The sequence below is a fragment of the Acomys russatus genome, chromosome 27, assembly GCF_903995435.1.
Source record: "Acomys russatus chromosome 27, mAcoRus1.1, whole genome shotgun sequence".
Classification (NCBI taxonomy): domain Eukaryota; kingdom Metazoa; phylum Chordata; class Mammalia; order Rodentia; family Muridae; genus Acomys; species Acomys russatus.
The window spans coordinates 24198778-24218154 of NC_067163.1; the positions used below are offsets into that span (position 1 = coordinate 24198778).

The 19377-nt window shown below is 44.7% G+C and overlaps 1 protein-coding gene across 1 annotated transcript; it reads right to left on the reverse strand.

Annotated features, from left to right (window-relative positions):
- Nucleotides 1-1129: 1129 nt before the first annotated feature.
- Nucleotides 1130-14664, reverse strand: Leprotl1 (leptin receptor overlapping transcript like 1). The gene is made up of 4 exons (XM_051169410.1): nucleotides 14512-14664; nucleotides 5721-5796; nucleotides 2622-2808; nucleotides 1130-1685 (listed from the first exon to the last, which is right to left on the reverse strand). Exons 1-4 carry the CDS (start codon nucleotides 14525-14527, stop codon nucleotides 1569-1571), a joined length of 396 nt encoding a protein of 131 aa, XP_051025367.1. The 5' UTR covers nucleotides 14528-14664; the 3' UTR covers nucleotides 1130-1568.
- Between the last annotated feature and the right edge of the window lie 4713 nt (nucleotides 14665-19377).

A 19377-nucleotide genomic window follows, 5' to 3' on the forward strand; every position in this document is an offset into this window, starting at 1 on the left:
ATAAACTCTAGACAAACAACAAAAGACAGTTGCCATGGTTACTCATTTTCTGCTAAAGGCAGAACTTTTTTTTTTTTTTTAATATAAGCAGACTGAAGAAACATACAAATGACCTCACAAAATACTGTTGGATCAATGCGAACATTTTCATAACCAGCTCTTGGATTAAGTGCTGAGAATCGCAGATGCAAATGACCGCTACGATTTGGTCAAGCCTGGCCACTGGTGCGTTTTTGGTTGGGTTTCTATTTGAAGCTGCAACACAGCTAAATTTGGCCACTCTATATTACTTCATACAATGAATACCTTTACAACAGCAGATCTACCATGATGAAGCTGGACCTCAGACAATTAAGAGGTACACAAGACACCTGCCTTACGTGCTTTTAAATTACACGCGCTATATATGTTAGGAGCCTATCATGGTCTGGGTCTCAGGACCGTTTGTTCCTGGATTCCCTGCAGGACCAACAAGTCACCTGGGAGTTGCGGTGAGGCTTTAGGGGGAAGGGGAATTCTGAATGTATAGCATAGCATCATTTTCCTAGTAGTCAGACATTTCTAAATGTTATTAAATTATATTTGAAAAGTTCTTTTACTTAATATATACAATGTACAAAATAAGTTAAAAGGAAGAAGCAGAAGGGAGGCTTTGAGTACAATGCAAACACACAGCTGTCCCACGTGTGCCCATTCCATCCTCTGAACTGTGAGCGGCTAACAGGGCACCAGGCTTGTCACTGTGAGCGGAAACAGCGCTCAAACAGCGAATTTCAATGTCACGTCTCCCCACACAGCAACCCCTGCTTTGACCATAATAAATAATCACAAATATAAATTGTATCCCCAAACTTATTTTTACACTTGTACCTTAAAGTTTCACATAACTTCTTCTAACAATTGGGAGAAAAGAGCGCTTCTGTAGCAATTCTGTAAAATAATTTTCAATTCACAAAACACCATCTACAAGTAAAACCAGCAACCCTTGTGGAGGGCATGGGCAGTATTACTGGGCCCGCCTGAGGTATAAATGCAGCTATCTTTGCACTGAGTGAATAGTATATAAGGTGTGTCAGCGCTCTGAATGTTTGCGTTCCCCTGGGAGCACCCTGACTGAATGAAAACTTATATGCACACACCTATGTTTTTTATAATGGAGATTAACTGATTTTTAGAGAAAATATGTACTCTAGCCCATAATACAGCCAGAAGTTCTGAATTCCTAAACCAACGCAAATGGTTATTACATCTTAAAAATGTTTAACATTGCATACTGACTTAAAAACAACCGAACAGGGAAAACACGTAAGTAAGTATTCTAGATTCAGCAGGACACCAAGGACAGCAGGGTACAGACAAGTGGGAAACCAGTCAAGCTTTTCCAAAAGAGAAAATCCTTTTAATCCTTAGCAAGTCCCTGTGGAAACAGTAGGCGTACAATTGTGAGAAGGGAGCACCTAGGACACCCCCAGAGGCTCGCTACATAATTCAGTCTCATGGCCCCATTCCTGCGCACGGACGGCCAACAGACGACAGAAGTCCATGTGACACCAGTTCTGCAGCTCCTTTCACCACTGCTGCCAGCTGAAGTCATCATTGCTCCCAAAGACCAGGAAGAAGCCTAGTATAGTGGCGAAGATGACTGTGTTTCCCGTGAGAACGAGTGCACAAGCTCCCCATGCGATCTACGGCAGGAGAAGAGACACAGTCAGTAGGCGTGCAAAGCAAGCGCAACAGGGAGCGAAACTACACTCTGCGTATGGGCCAATCGCGATCCCAAGCACTGTGGCTGTAATGACAGTACAACACTCCACACTCTCTACGTATGTTTATTTGCCAATGGTTGGTTGAGAATTGAGAGTTAAGAGGTGATAATTATTCCAGAGCAGGCTTAGCTTTGATGATGACCACTGTAGCTTCGTTTGGCTGTCTGCGTCCTGAGGGTCCATGGCAGGGCCCTGTGGAGCCAGGATGTGCCCTTCCCCTGGATTCCTAGCCTCACATAGGATTCTACAATTACTGCTTACAAAGGAAGTTACTGTTAGTCTACAAGTCTTGTTCAGAGCAGAGACTGAGCTCTAGGCATCGTGATGAAGACATGTCTGTGCACCTTTTCATGCCTCTATGCTTTAGGTCAGTGGTTCTCAAGCTGGGGGTCATGACCCTTGTGGGGGAGGTTGAATGACCCTTCTACAGGGGTCAGACTTCAGATAGCCTGCATACCAGATATTTATATTATGATTCATAACAGTAGCAAAATTAGTTATGAAGTAGCAATGCAAATAATTTTACGGTTGGGGGTCACCACCACCACAACAAGAACCGTATTAAAGGGCCACAGCATTAGCGAGGTTGACAACCATGGGTTTCGGTTTTACAGGGCAGGCCTACTGATGCACGCCGAACAGTTACTGTGCTGTCTCTGCTGCAGACCCAAGCTACGCCTTCCAACAGTTTCCGCCTGACAGCAAGGACAGAGAGCTGAGGGTTTTATCCATTCTCCTCATCCTGATGTCGCACAGCTTTCTTTTATGTAACAAAACTTTTAAGGAAAAAAAAAAACCAAAACCAAAACCAACAGCAGTCTGATGTAAAAGTACTCAGGGAGTATGGCAACTCACCAGATGTGCTCTGGCAAATACGACAGGGAGCCCGAAAGCTGAGACGACAATGCCTGTTGTGAGAAATATGGCCAGCTCCTTACAAGCGTTGCTCATGGCATCCGTGTCATCCACGAGTCTTCTTGCTATGCAGTATGGAATGGGTGAAAGGATGTAAAAAAACAGAACAAAGAGGGGCCAGTATTGGCTGGAAAAGAAACAGGAGTTAATGTAGTTTTTTTTGTCAACTGTGTCACTCTTCGATAGACTAAATATGCTTTTGTTTAAAGGCTAGAGGAATATTACAAGATATCGCATAGGCTCCAGCTGACATCAAAGCCACAAGCTCATGTGAGAAGCAAATAGTCAGCTCATCCCTGTATTCAATTATGGCACAATATTAAAACACTCATGCTTCCCTTAGTTGAAATCAAAATATAGGCCATAACTGAAAACAGTATCACAAAGCGAGTTGTAGCCGGTTGCTAATCGTGCTGTGCAGATGCCACTTTCTGGCTTTGGTGACTGCAGTGAAGGGGACAGAGAAGCTCCTCCCACCTCGCTGTCATGTTTTAGCGGTCTATTAAAAAAATTACAAGAAACAAACCATCTTTAAATTGACAAGCTTAACTTCATACACAGTGGAAATTTGCTAGAGCCATCCGCTATGTTTTCTTTTTTAAAAACATTTTTTTTTTTTCATTTTTCTAGACAGGGTTTCTCTGTGTAGCGCTGGAAGTGAGCCCTGGAACTCACTTTGTAGACCAGGCTGTCCTTGAATGTAGAGATCTGCCTGCCTCTGCCTCTTACTGCTGGGTTAGATTTATTCTTCTATGAGTGTTTTGCATGAATGTTTGTGCACCATGTGCATACAGTACCAGAAGAGGTCAGGAGAGGGTGCTGTATCTCCTGGAACTGGAGTTACAGATGGTAGGTGTTGGGAACTGAACTCAGGCCCCCTGCAAGGGCAGCCAGTGCTCTTAAGCACTGAGCAATCTCTCTAGCCCTTGTATTTTTTTTCTTAATTTCTTTCTTTTCTTCTCTTTTTCCCCCGAGACAGGGTTTCTCTGTGTAGCCTTGGCTGTCCTGTACTCACTTTGTAGACCAGGCTGGCCTCGAACTCACAGAGATTCACCTGCCTCTGCCTCCCAACCCACATGCTGAGATTAAAGGTGTGTGCCACCACCACCCAGCTTTTATTACTCTTTTCTAAAACATTTTAAGAAAGTTTAAAAAAAAATGTAAGTGGAATGTATGCTTAAGAAAAGAAAAATTCAAACAATACAGAAACACACATACACACACAAATCAAAAACCAAAAGCTTTCCAATCCCTACTTTGCTTTTCTAAGGAGCTTCCTGTGGACCCTCCACAGTCATACACAAGGTGTATACCAAGGTGAACCTCTATATATTAGCACTTATACATTTATATTCTTCCTCAGTTCCTAAGGCTAATTTGTATTGTCACTGAAGGATGCACAGTAATTTAATTTGGGGGGTACGTGTATGCTTGGCTGGGGTGGTGTGTGTACATGCGTGCATGGGTGCTGGTACGGGGGTCAGGGAACAACCGTCTCAGACACTGCTTCCTTTTGTTTGAGACAGGGTCGCTCACTGGCCCAGAGCTTGCCAAACAGCCCAGCGCTGGGATTACGGAACAGCCCACAACACTCCGCTTATGGATGTGGTTAGGGGTTTTGCAATCAGTCTTCATGCTCCTCCAGCAAGCCCTTTGCTAACTGAACTCTCTCTCCACCCTCTACATTTTAATGTGTGTGTGTGTGTGTGTGTGTGTGTGTGTGTGTGTGTGTGTGTAAATGTGGGTGCTCACGTGCCACAGTGTATGGATGTCAGAGAACAATCTTGGGTGTCTTTTTGGGGGGTCATTTCAAGACAGGGTCTCTCTGTGTAGCCTTGGCTGTCCAGGACTGGCTTAGTTGATCAGGCTGGCCTCGAACTCACAGAGATCCACCTGCCTCTGCCTCCCTAGTGCTGGGATTACAGGCGTGCGCCATCACGCCAGGTCTGGGTGTCAGTTCTTATCTACTGCATTGTTTGAGATGCATCTTTGTTTGCTGATACGTACACCAGGCAACTTGGCCTGCAAAGCTTACTGGTTCTCCTGTCTTCACTTTCCTCTCATCATAGGAACAACACTAGATTACAGACATGCACTCTCACACAATACGTGGGGCCTGGGGATTTGAACTCAGGTCCGCATGTTTCTGTTTCAAGTGCTTTATCAACTACACCCCATGATTTAGCTTTGGATGGGCATTTGTGATGTCATCAGTTTTTCATTTTTGCTATTATAGACATGGCAACTACATAGCAATATTCTTACCTACTATTGTATGTTTGCCAGCACTTGCAAGTGGATTTGTATGCAGATTTCTAAGAAGGGGAGGGCCAGTTCGAGGAACTATAAGGTACAGGCCACTGGTTCCCAGAAACTGCACCTACTTACTGCCTAACCCCCTCCCCCACCAAGACTTAGTTCCTGCTGGCACCCAGCAGTGCCTGCCAGACCACTTCCTTTATCTTGTAGTGTTGAGTGGGGCTCAGTATGTTTTCATGTGCTTATCAGCATATACAAGTCTCTCTTCGTGTTTGTGGTCCCCCGCATATCCGTCTTTTGTAAAACTAAGCTACTTAAATAGTAATGTTACAAGTTTTCTACACTGGGCATGGTGATGACACCTTGAATTCTAGACCCTGGGAGGCTGGAGCAGGCAGAGTGTGAGTGAGGCCAGCATGCGCTACCTACGCCTCGAGGCAATGCCTCAATAGAAAGCTCTTAGGGAAAGCAATCTCTAGCTGGGCTCAGAAGCTGCCTGTGTTATTTTCCGTAAAACACACTTTAGCCTTTGTTGGCGTGTTATCGGCAAGCAGCAGAGCTGACTTTCTGTCACCAGGCCATCGCAGAAGTAGGTCACGGCCAAAAATCACGCTGCCCTGATATTCTAGGATCTTTACAAATAAACTTCAAGTGATGATCTTCAGAAAAGGGTTACACTGGAAAATGAACATTTCTCTGTATTACTTGTACAAAGCATGTCAAAGCTTTAGTAGAAGAATTTTACTTTTAAACACCCCAAAAGGAAAAAACATTACATACTTGTATATGGGAAGGGCACATCCCAGCATCAGGAACATCAACCCGATTGCTCCGCCAAAGGACAAACTAATTAAAGCTGCAAACCAAAGAAAAGGTGTAGAGATCAGTAAAGCCTTGAGTCTTGGTTCATACCTGCACCAGGCTAAGCAGGACCTGGAATCCCAGAAGAGAAGCAAACTCCACCTCCCCTCGAAATTCAAGTTGTTAAGTGAACTGTTAACCAGGTGGTGATGGTGCACGCCTTTAATCCCATCACTTAGGAGGCAGAGGTGGTGGATCTTTGAGTTCCAGGCCAGCCTGGTCTAAACAGTGAGTTCCAGGATAGCTAGGGTTACACAGAGAAAGCCTGTCTCAAAAAACAAAAACAAAAACAAAAAACAAAACAACAACAAAACCAAAAGGGAACATTTAATCTCAGCACAGAGTCAGGAGGATTACTACAAACTAAAGGTCAGCAAAAAACAAAACAAGCTAGGTGGTGGTGGTGCATACTTTTAGGCAGAGGCTTGCAGATCTCTGTGAGTTTGAGGCCAGCCTGGTCTACAAAGTGAGTCCAGGCCAGCCAAGAGCTACACAGAGAAACCCTGTCTCGAAAAACCAAAGGAACCAAACAAAAAACCAAACAAAAAACCCCCCAAACATGTGAACTGTATTCAAAGCTACCAGTTACATAGTTTCAGAGAAGCTTCAAATATAGCACCCTCAAAAGAAAACCATGTGTTAGAGGTTGAGCACCCACCCTCCTTAATCCCTGGAAAGGCTGTGAAGTCTGGCATGTCAACCAGGCCTGACGGCACGAGCCTTTAACCCCATCTTTAGGAAGGCAGGGGCCGGCGGAACTCTGGTCTATATAGTGAGTTCCAGGACAGGCAGAGATACATAGCGGAAACCTTGTCTCAAATATGCACCCATACCCCAAATATCTCAGGATGTAAATTCAAATATTCCCAAATGTGAGGAAATCCACCGCTGACATACACTTGGTTCCAAGGACTCCCAATAAGGAAGACTACCTGTGTACCAGTTTTGACCTACTGCTAGCACACAGCACACTCCCCAGTTACTGGTCCCATTTCTCAGGCACACAGAATTACCGCCCATCCGCCACAACATTGTACTCAATCCACATGTGAGTAAAGCAACTGCCACACAAGGTGATGGCAATTCCTGGAATTTATATGGAAGCTGAAGAAGATAGTCAGCTCTAAGATGACCTCTGACCTCTACTCACATCTCACCAGGGATGGCAGGCAAGAGGGGCAGGGAAGCCTCACCAACATAGTTACACAGTAAGGGCAGGAAGCGAGGCAGGAAAGCCTCAGTAAAACAGAAACACAAAAGGACAAAACCGGAAGAAAAGTTGCCCAAGAGTACCTGTAGCTTGTCAGTTTGTTAATTTATTAATTTTGTTGTTTGAGACATGGTTTCTCTGTACAGCCTTGGCTGCCTTGGACTCGCTTTGTAGACCAGGTTGGCCTCGAACTCACAGAGATCCACCTGCCTCTGCCTCCCTGAGTGCTAGGATTACAGACATGAGCCACCACACCTGGCTTATTTTTTTCTTTTTAATTATTTAAAAATTAGCTCTTGGGCTGGAGAGATGGCTCAGAGGTTAAGAGCACTCACTGCTCTTCCAGAGGTCCTGAGTTCAATTCCCAGCAACCATATGGTGGCTCACAACCATCTATAATGAGATCTGATGCCCTCCTCTAGCCTGTAGGGGTACATGCAGGCAGAGCACTGTATACATAATAATAAATAAATAAATCTTAAAAAAAAATCCACAAAAAACAAAACAAAAAATTAAAAAAAAAATTAGCTGTTTTTAATTACACAGGGTCTCATTGTATAGTCCTGGCTGGTCTGGAGTTTGCTATGTAGACCAGGCTGGCCTCAAACTCACAAAGACCTGCCTCTCAAGTGTTGGGATTACAGATTTATGCTTGTTATTATTATTAAGTTTTAAGGACATGAAAGAGATTTGCTGTATAGACTTCACAGTCCACCAGTCTGGCCTGGAGTTAGTTATTATAATCAATTAATATTAGTCTTTTTTACAGAAACACAGTTACTTTGTTTCTGGCTCTCTAAACCCTAGGAGGTCTGTGGGATAACAGTGTAGCCTGATGTGGACTGGGTACCACCCTCTCACCACAGCACAGGAGATGCCTCCTATAGTAAGAGACACCCTGAAGCTTTCTGAATATGGCTGGTATACTTCAAAGTGAGAAACAACTTTATTGTGTATAATTAACAACCTAGATTTCAACCAAGAGAAAGGTAATCAATTTTTCTACATAGCTTGCATTTCTGCATCCTCTGTGGCTAAGAAAATGACCTGGTGAGATTTGTTACATTTCTTGTTTAACTTTATTTATTTAGGGTGTGTGCATGTGGAGGTCAGAGCCAGACTTGCAGGGACTGTTCTTCCACTGTGTGGGGTTTGGGGACTGAACTCTGTCATCAGGCTTAGCTGCAGGCACTCCTTCTAACCCGTTGAGCCATTTCAGAGGCCCAGAAAGTAACTTTTAAAAAACTGGTAAAGGGGTTTGGAGAGATGCCTCAGTGGTTGAGGGCACTGACTGCTCTTCTGGAGGCCCAGGTTCAAATCCCAGCACCCACATGACAGCTCACAACTGCCTGTAACTTTAAGATCTGACACCATCACATAGACATACATGTAAGCAAAACACCAATGCACATTAAAGAACAATCAATCAAACAAACAAACAAACAAAAAAACCAAACAACATGGTACAATCTAACCTTAACAGGAAAGTTAAAATCCAAAACATTTGTGAAGATCTAAAATTTACCAGGTTAAAAAACTGCAGCACACAAACCAAAATTAGTGGGGAAGGGGTCAGATGCTGCCTAATAGTATTGACAAGATGGCTGCTGACACTGTCTTGGCTGACTAGGTGTCAGCTGGAGTGCTGAATACAGCACTATGAACAGGGTATACTTAGTTCTTAACCTTAGTATAGTTTATATTTCCAGCAACAGTGGAAAAAAAGCTAATGCAATGTTTATTTCATTTATTTATTTAAAATGTTTATTTTAAGCAGAGCATTTCAGGATTACAGGGAACACAGTAACTATAGGAGAACAGATTTCCCCTCTTGTCCCTGGGGTCCTGTCTACAATCCCTGACTCTGCCACATAGACAGCAATGTCTTCCTGGCTGCTGCTGCTTCTTTCTCTTCTTCTTTTGGTTCTTTAGAGGCAGGGTTTCTCTGTGTAGCCTTGGCTGTCCTGGACTCACTTTGTAGACCAGGCTGGCCTCGAACACGCAGTGACTCGCCCTCCTGCCTCTGCCTCCCCAGTGCTGGGATTAAAGGCGTGGTGCGCCACCACGCCCACGCCCGGCGTCCTGTTGGCTTCTTACATGGCTCTCTTTCCTATACTCCTTCATCTACAAGGCCTCTGACCATGTTTGCCATCCTATGTCCAGAGTTTCATTCCTTATTCAGGAAACACTGACTGAAGCCAAACACACGGCATATCCTGGGGCCCCAGCAAGGAGCTCACTGGCTCCCTCAAGCTCCTGGAGCTCCAGTGCCCGGCCTCCTCTGCCTCTCCTCCAGCTATGACTCCCTTCAGATGTCAACTCAAGAAGTCATCTGGTCCTCAAAGCTACACCAACTCTGCGACTGAATTGATTTCTTCTTGATTTATGGAGGGGCTAGGGACTAGCTCAGGGGTACAGTTCTTGCCTTGTGTGCTTGAGGCTCTGGATTCAACCCCCAGGACTCCTCGATAAATAAACAGCACTTTTTTATTCCTATAACAAATACACTGAGCAATGAATGTGCGCCACATGGTTCCTGCACTGAAGACACTGCCCTGAGGATTTGGTGGTGGTGGTGGTGGGGTGCTGGTGGGGGCACAATGCTTCTACTTTCACGGTGCTTACGTTCTGGTGGGAGAATAAAGCCGCCTCTAAGGTTATCACATTTTCTTTATTGTATGCTATCTGTGTGCACATACTGATAAGTCATCATGCTAGGCCATAAAATTAAAAAAAAAAAAAAAAAACAAAAAAACGAGGAGGAGGTGTGGCAGTGTACTCTGGTAATCCTCGGACTAACGTGGTGGAAGCAGGGAAGATCAGGAGTTAAGGGCCAGCTCTGATTATGTATTGGATTGGGGTTCAAGGCCAGCCTAAGTTACTTGAGATCCTATCTGAAAAACAGATTAACAAGTAACCAGGCAAACAATGAGTCTGCATTAATTTTATGGCTGCTGAGTCCCCCTGTGGCCACCTTCAACCTTCTCACCTAAGCATTTCTCACTTTAATTGCTTTGTGTTCCCTGAACTGGGTATGTGTCCAGCTATACGGTCTCTTAAAAAAGATGAGAACCCTTTAAGAATGAATTTCTGTTTTATCTACCTCTGTCTCCTCAGGATTTTGTGTAGTGCCTGGCACTAGGTGTCGAATAAACACGTAACAAACAACAACAAAAAATTAATGAGAAAGTGAGATTGTTCAGGAAACATGAATTCTGAAGGAAGTTAAGGAATTAAAAAACAAATGTCCAGGCAGGGCAAGGAGTGGGAACGCAGGTTCCTGATGCGGCATGTTTGATGTGGGAACATCTGGCTGACAGGCAAGGGAAGAAGAAAGAGGTGCACGTGTGTGCTGGGGCCTTCAGCTGCACGCAGCTCCTCGCTCAGTGCAGCTGCACTTCTCAATGGCGTCCTGTTCATCAGGCCTTCCCAAATGTGCCTCTTCTGTTTCTGACACTCATGGCCCAGCCAAACACTCAGTGGCAGCTGCAGAATGAATGCAGCCTCCTGGAGCGCTGTGTCCTGGCCACTAACTAGTCACCTCAGTAATGTATTCAACTCAGCTCTTCCTACTATTAATAAGAAAGACTGCTGGGCGGTGATGGTGCACACCTGGGAGGCAGAAGCAGGTGGATCTCTGAGTTTGAGGCCAGCCGGGTCTATAGAGTTCCAGGACAGCCAGGCTACACGAAAAAACCCATCTCAAAAGAGCGAGAGAGAAAAAGAAAGAGAAAGAGAGAGAGAGACCGAAACTATATCTAAAAAGCAAGCAAGTCCCTCAACACTGAAGACACTATTAAAAAGACATTCTGAAGAAAAAAGAACTATACTCCCTGAAATGCAGCTGGCAAACAGCTAAGTTCACCACTGTAAACATTACATAGAAGACAAAGAACTTATCCAGACGTCATCTACTCAGGCGATAACTTGTTCTACAGGAAGAAGCAAACATCACCAGAGCTCAAGGTGATTCTGGACTACACAGAGAGCTTTAGGCTAGCCTGGGTTACACAAGACACCAACTAACCACCTAGCTGACAAACCACCACCACTAACACTAAACCCATCGAGATGACAACAATCAAAACAAAATCTAAAGCGAGGTACAGCGATCCAGACTTAGCATTCAGAAGGGTGAGGCCAGAGGATCAGGTGCCCAGGAGAGCCTGTGGAACACGGCAAGCCCCAGGCCAGCGTGGGCTACACATCAAGATTCTGTAAGGAAAGCTCAGTCCTACTTGTAAACAGTTCCTGTGCTCAGAGCCAAAGGCAGAGCCCAGAAAGGGGTTCTTCCCCACAGGGACCATACCACTGTTACTGTGTCTTACAAAGTGAAACTGTCTGATACTTGTTTCCCACACTGAAGTAAATTAGAAGTAACTGAAAGACCCGCATGCAGTCAACAGCTGCACCGCGTGGCGGGGGCCCCCCTTTCCCCCTCCCGGGGAAACATTCTAAGTCAGGAAGAGAAAAAAAAAGTCTTTCTTTAATAAGTGTGTTGTAGTCATGTCAGCAAGGCTCTGTGAAAGAGAACACACATCTATAGCCATCTTTTTGTAATAGATTTTGTTAAGTATATGGGTGTTCTGCTTGTGTGTACATATGTATGTATGTATGTGTATGCCTGGGGCCTGCAGAGACTAGAAGAGAGTGTTGGATCCCCTGGAACTGGAGTTACAGTTACTAGCAGCCATGTGGGTGCTGGGGACCCAAACTGGATCCTCTGCAAGTGCTTTTAACTACTGAACTCCAGACTCCAATGGTTATACTCTTAGAAATTAAGATCCAGATTCTTTGAATACAGTCTTAACAGTTCCCGTGAAGAACAGAGGCTGTGCTAACAGGGGGTGGGGAGGGGGGAGGAAACTGAGGGACAGTGGGGTTGGGGATCCTGGGGTGGGGCTTCTCCAGTGTGTGCCAGGGGACTGAGCTGTATAAGGCTCTGTCTTCCAAACCCAGCAGGAGAGGTGCTTACTACCAAGGGATGCCACTGTGTCTATTTTAACTCTTCTAAAAATAAATAAATAAAAAAATAAAAACAGGGCTGGGCTAAACAATGGTTGTGGTGCACACCTTTAATCCCAACACTTGGGAGGTAGAGGCAGGCAGATCTTTGAGGTTTAGGCTAGCTTGGTCTATAGAGAGAGTTCCCAGCACAGCCAGAGCTACACAGAGAAACCCTGTCTTGAAAAACAAAACAAAACAAAACAAAATCCAACAACAAAACAAATAACCAAACAACCAAACTAAAACTGAAACCTAGTTTGATGAAGGGGGTGGGAAGGGGACAATGAGAAACTAACTGTGGTGGCACATGCCCACAATCCTAGTTAAGAAGGCCGAGGCAAGCTGACTGTGGGTTCCAGGTTAGCCTGGATTACATAATGTCTCCAAAAAGTAAATACACAAAGAAAGTTAACTTAAAAGATTAAAAAAAAAATTTTAGAACTCAAGTAGCTTCTATTACAGCTACTGTATCAATACTGTAAGAAAATAATTATTTTAAAATATTTTCTTATTATGGGTGTGTGTATTTGTATGTGCCAGTGAGGTGCCCACTATGCTGGTGTTACAGGCTTTTGTGAACTGCTGGGAGTCGGAGGGCTAGGATCTGATCTTGGCTCTTCTGTTAGAGGAATAAAGCACTCTTAACCGCTGAGCCATCTCTCCAGCCCATAAAACTACCAATGTGTTTATACAAGATCCAATCCCTTTCAAATACTCAACATAGGAAAAAGCAAGCCTTGTGGAACTGTTTGGGGGAATCAAGATACCCTAGGTCATTTTTCCTGGCAGCCATCACTCAGTATTTAAAAGATGTTCAATGGGATGGGATAACCATTGGGATGGCACAAGAATAAATTAATAAAAAATTTAAAAAAAAAGATGTTCAAAAACAACTCGTGACATCTCATCTCTTAAGTCATGACAGGTAAAAGCTGACAAGAGTAAATAAACTGTTCCAAAGTGCCCCCCAAACCAGTAATGTTTCTCCAATCTTATGACACTGGCCAACTAGGTGGCTTATTTTATATAAATGGCGTCTTAAGTGACACATCAGGAAGGTAAGAAGCCATACAGTAATTGAGTGATGCAACATTTGGAAGATGAAACATACAGGAGGGTGGTTTCTACTCCTAAAGCCTATGAACCAGGGCCAGGGCTGCAACAGCCCAATTACCTAGCAAACATTTTCTAGTGAATTCTCTAGGTGATGATGGTCCTGTGACTACAGAGACACAGGTGAAGTGCTCAAGCTCCCCAGTCTGAGAGTTAACAGAAAATACAATTTACCACAAAGTAACAGGCAACTGGCTCAAGAAACACATAATGGTCTCTATAGTAACACTCCTTAATATAAGGGTCACTAGGAAGAAATATCTTAATAAACAATTGTAACTTTAAAACTCATTGAAATCTTTAAAAAGTAAATAAAATTCAGCCAGAGTCACTGTCACCAGATTAACGTTGCCCAGATTTGGAGAATCATAAAGCTATTTTCTTTCTTTCTTTCTTTCTTTCTTTCTTTCTTTCTTTCTTTCTTTCTTTCTTTCTTTTTAAAGAGTCCCTCATTAATGACACCGAAGAAATGGAAAGAGAAACATAGGCAACATTCTAAGAGCTACAGCATTTTACAATAACTTCTGCTCACAGACGGATTTGAAAGAGTCTATTATAGCTCGAAAAGAGATCTGAAAGTATCCTAGTTGCTCAGATGACAGGTTCTATCTGAGAAACGAAATGTTTTTCAGGCACCGAGAATAAACAGGGTATCAGGAAAGTGTGACCCTGGGAAAAAGCTCCACCAAAGTCGCCCTTACTGGCGAGGTGCAGGTATTACTATCCAACTGTTTTTAACTTCCTACTAGGCAGTCTGTACTACAAAGCAGGTCAAGAAATCAAAGCGATCTGCTGATAAGTAAACAGAAAACTTTGTTTCTAACCCTAGGGCAAGGCTACGGAGCAACATCCCCTCTCTCTAAAGAAAACACGAACAGACAACTAATCTTTCATCGAGATGTTTGTTATCTTTAAAAACAAAACCAACCAACCAAACAAAACCCCCAAAATCAACAACTAAAAAAGTGTCAGCGTGCACTTGTGGGGAAAGGAAGCCAGAAACACTTTGGGTTAGCATCCGGGCTATACTGCATCGTACAAACACCGAATGTCATCAAGATGCATCGGATTTAGAGGTAGGGAAAGATGGTGCACCGGGATCCCAGGAGTGGATGCAGAGCCCAGGCTTCGGAGAGGACCGGGCTCGTGCCTCGCGTGGGAAATCACACTGGCCCGCCGTGCCGGGCATCCCTTCGTATTGCAGCCCTCCATGTCTCCGGGTGCAAACTCGCGCAGAACGCGTCAGTGGCCGGGTTGCCCGGTTCTGGTCCAGGGGCGGAGCGCGACCGCTAGAGGAGCCGGGCTGTGTCGTCCCCACACCGCCCCGCCCCGTCCCCGCGGCCCCGTCCCCGCGGCCCGCGGCCCGCGCCCCAGGCCCACCTTTGATGCCCGCCATGGCGGTGACGTCGCTCCTGGCTCCACGACCCGGGCGGTGGCCGGGAGACCGGAGACGCGCGGTGGCCGCCAGACAACACCCGGAAGTGCACGACGCTGCACTTCCGCCGGCGGCTCGCGCGGGGGCGTGGGGGGCACGCGGGGTTGGTCTGGGGCCAGCCTCCCTTCCTTCACCGCTGCGGAGGCAGCTCGGACGCGCGGGGTCTGTGGTTCCCGGGACGCAGCGCGGGCCTGAAGTCCCCGCGGTGTCGGGAAGAGTGTGTGAGGAGCTCGTGAAGACGCGGGCGGGCGATGCCTTTGCGGGATCCCTTCACGTTCTGCACAGCTACTTCCTTTCTCCTCCTACTAGCCAGTCTGTGACATGGGAAATGGGTGGTCTCTGCCTCTCTCCTTAGGTTCCTACACATCCAGGCCCTGGATAAAACCTTCTCCACCTCCCACTTGGGTGCCGGGAGCCGAGTCACGGATGGGGTAATAAAGATGCCTCCTCTTGGCAGTCTCTTGGTGACAAAAGGGATGAGGGCGGGGGCTCCCCGCAGAGAGATGTAATGTATTTACATAAGCTTCCCACACATCATAAGCTGGGAAACCCAGTCGGCATTAGGATGTGCAAAGCCGGGGAGCAGTTTCTGCCCTCAGGTTGTTTGCAGACTAGAAAGGGAGATTAAAACAAAACAAAACAAAACAAAACAAAACAAACAAACAACAACAACAAAAAACTGCTCTTAAGAGAATCACTAGTAAGAAGGATCTCCACTCCAAAATATACCACTGCGGCACGAAGATTACTTTAGCTGAAGTCAACAAAAAAAGACACAGAAGAGGGATTTGGTTGTGCTTCTCTCTTCGGTACAAAAGTAGACTGTAAGTTTCTCATCGTAAAGGTAACAGGAACTTCTCCGTGTTACATAGAAAGGTATTTGCAACACAAATTTTTCCATTTGTAAATATTTTCACTTCTGACGAAGAGACAGATGCCTCTGTGAGCATCAGCAATTGGAGTCTGTACAAATGTTACAAAAATAGCCCTATCTTCTCTTAGTTTCCCCTCTGAAAGACCAAACTCCTCTCTCTCTCTCTCTCTCTCTCTCTCTCTCTCTCTCTCTCTCTCTCTCTCTCTCTCTCTCTCTCCTTTGGTTTTTCGAGACAGGGTTTCTCTGTTTAGCCTTGATTGTCCTGGACTCACTTTGTTAGACCAGGTTGGTCTCGAATCCACAGCGATGCACCTGCCTCTGTCTTCTGCCCTCCTGCGCCACCACACCCAGCTGCCCAAACCTCTTTCATCTAGTCACTTTCCCTTCTTGTTAAAGCCTTGTCGGCGCTCACAGCTGGCCATTTGGCTTCCCAGCCTTGCTAAGCCTGTGAAATATTCTCTCCCCTTTAAATCTGCCTTGTGGCTGCTTAACATGCAGGTCTCAGCTGTTGAGGCTGAGAAGGCAGAGAAAACCTCTTTCCTAGAAATACCTGGGAATTAGGAACGGTGGGAAATAGCCCTTTGGTTTGATCTGACAGATTTCTCTTAATGGAAAGACGAGGTTGGCTTGTTTGTGTGTTGGGGGGTGGAGTGGGAGGTGTGCTTTGCCAACAAATGGAACAGGGACCTTGGAACGTTGGAGAGAAGAGAAGTCAGTGGGTTAGTCAGGGCTGTTGCAGGCCCTAGCCAAGAACTTCTTGAATTAGTACCTACACAGACTAAAAGGGAGTCCCCCCCCCCCCCAAATTAATTGGGGAGAATTGAAACTGAGAGGCATGGGCATATTAAGATATCAGGAAAACCAGGCTCAGGAATTTATGCGGCCGAAAAGACTGTGGAATGAGTGTAACTCTTGTGTAAACCTCATAAAGTGGTGGCCTGGGTCTGCAGCAGCCTATCACAGGATACCTGGTGGATGGGTATGAAGGACCAAGGACTTCCCGACTCTGTTTCCCACAGTTGACTCAGCCTACTCCACTGCCAACCTGTCCACCTCATCATCTGTTGGGACCTGGGACCTCCATTTCCTGCTCTGGATCCAGTTTAGCTTGTTCCCATTGTAACTGATTTCTGTAGCTTCTTTCTCAAACTCGACTTCCGCCAGCGCCGGTCTGATTCATTGTCTTAGCAATACAAACTTGGTCCACTCCTGAAACCACTTGAACTTTGCTCTGGCCTCTTTAACATGTATTCTTTCTGTAATCCATGTCTATGTATAAAGAGACACAAGTGTATTTCTGTATGCTGTGTGATATTTGAGTTAATATTGATACTTAAGATTGGAATAGAAACCTTGAATTCTCCTAGCCCAAGATACCAAGTTAGGCAGATTTTATGGCAAATTACTACCATTGAAATCACTAAGTTTGGGCTGGAGAGATATCTGAGTGGTCAAAAGCCCTGGCTGTTCTTCCAGAGCACACAGGTTCAATTCCCAATACCCACGAGAGCTCACAACTTAATTCCAATTCCAGGGGCTCTGACACCTTCACACAGACATACATGTAGGCAAAACACCAATGCATATAAAATAATAAATCATTAAAAAAAAAATCACTCTGGGCGTGCCAGTGCACACCTTTAATCCCAGCACTCAGGAGGCAGAGATCGCTGTGAGTTTGAAGCCAGCCAGGTCTACAAAACAAGTCCAGGACAGCCAAAGCTACACAGAAAAGCCCTCTCTCGAACCACTCCCACCCCCAATAAAAAGGAAAATCACCAAACTTTGTGAATTTATTGCTATTCAATAAATTCTGATAATCCCACATTGTGGAAAGACCAAAAATGCTCATTAATGCTTCTAGCATTGTGCACTCCAGACATAAAATTGTGGAGAAGTCAATGATTCTATCTCAAATGCACCATAATACCTGCTTTCCTTCTGTTTTGTGGTGTTCCGTCTTTGAAATCAGGAATGGCTGGGCATGGTAGCACGTGCCTTTACTCCCCACACTCAGGAGGCAGAGGCAGGTGGATCTTTGCGAGTTTGAGGCCAGCCTGGTCTACAAATCGAGTTCAGGACAGTTAAGGCTACTCAGAGAAACCCTATATTAAAAAGAAAAAAAGCAAGAATGGATGAGTGCACATTGCTGATCAATGGTGGTGAGTGTGGTTGTAAAGTGATAGGTTCATGTCTCAGAGCTTGTAGCTTGGCTCAGAGGAAATTCATTTTTAAAAAGTACTTTAAAAAAATAAAAAATAAAAAGTACTTTGTGGGCTGGAGAGATGGCTCAGTGGTTAAGAGCACTGGTTCCTCTTCCAAAAGTCCTGAGTTCAATTCCCAGCAACCACATGGTGGCTCATAACCATCTATAATGAGATCTGGTGCCTTCTTCTGGTGTGCAGGTGTACATGCAGGCAGAACACTGTATGCATAATAAAATAAATGTTTAAAAAAAGTAAGAGGCTATTAAATAAAAAACAAAAACAACCCTCCAAAAACCAAACAACAACAACAACAACAACAACAACAACAAAACAAAGTGCTTTTTGAAGGAGCTTCCAGAAGCTCCTGGGCTTAAATTGAATCCCCTAATTTATATTGAATACAAATGTAGTAGGCGTTAGAAGGGAAGACAGGAGCTTCTTTCAGCTCTTCATGTTTGCTGATGTTATATCATTTAAGTGTTCTTTGTTTCATATAGTAGTGATCCCTTGTTACTTTTCATGACTTTCTAACCTCTGAAATCAAGTTACAGAGATGCGGCGAGAGGAGAGACTTCTTGTTTAGTGTGCAGTGCTGAGTACCTAGTGCTTTAGGATATGTTTGGGGCTGGACAGATGGTCCACTGGTTAAGAGCCTTTGGTGCCCTGGCAAAGGACCTACCACCCACATAGTGGCTTATAACCACTTGTAACTCTGGTTGCAGGAGATGCAATGCCATCTTCTGGCTCTGAAGGTACCAGGAAGACATGTGGTGGTGCACATACCTACCTGCAGGCATTCACATGTAGGCATAAACAATTCCTTACAGGAGATGTACCTGATTATCTTTTTCATCACTATTAGGTAACTCTTACAGACCAAATCATACAAAACACTGACTTTTTAGTTTTTGTTTAGAAAACTTTTATGGAAAAAATTTAAATACTGTCTATGAAAAGTATCAACAATAGTAAAGTGAATCTCCTATATACTGTTGAAGTAAATGTCTACTAATACTTATTAATTCATATGATTATCATGGTGGTTATTTTTAACCTATCATATCAATAAAAGACACAGATACCTGTTACATTTTTATTGTGCCTTAAACTCTGGGGCTGGGCAGATATAAACCCCCAAAGCTACCTTGTTACCTCCCAGCTCCACATCCCACGCCATTTGTTTTAATTATTCTGATCTGGGCTACTTCCCATCCATAGTCCCCATAAATATTCGCTTTTTCATCTAGGCTGCTTCTCTCCATAGCCAATCCTCAGAACAAAGTCCTTCCAGCGACATGGTTCTCCTTTACACTAACCCAGGTGACTTTGCTCTCTTCTTCTCCTCTTCGGTCACTCTCCCTTCCTCAGTCCCCCTCAACAGAACCTCCTGTCCCCCAGGTCAGAGAACCTTAGCTCCGCCTACCTCTCCTCTGCCCTGCCCAGGTGTTGCCTTTATTTAGCCAATCAGGGATAATTTGGAGGCAAGGTCACACAGCATCACTTGTGGTACATGAGGGTTTGCTCGTAGAACAGTAAGAATCTCAGGGACAAGGAATTAATTAAATACAAAGCACCCGACCATGCTGTGACAGTATACCATGAGGAACTTTCCCTTCTCAACAATCAGTTAATGTTGCTTTATTTATTCTCTTTACCTATGTTGCCTCTTCCATATATTTTTTATTTTATTCTGAAGCACATTCCAGACACTCTTGCAGTGTGTGTGTGTG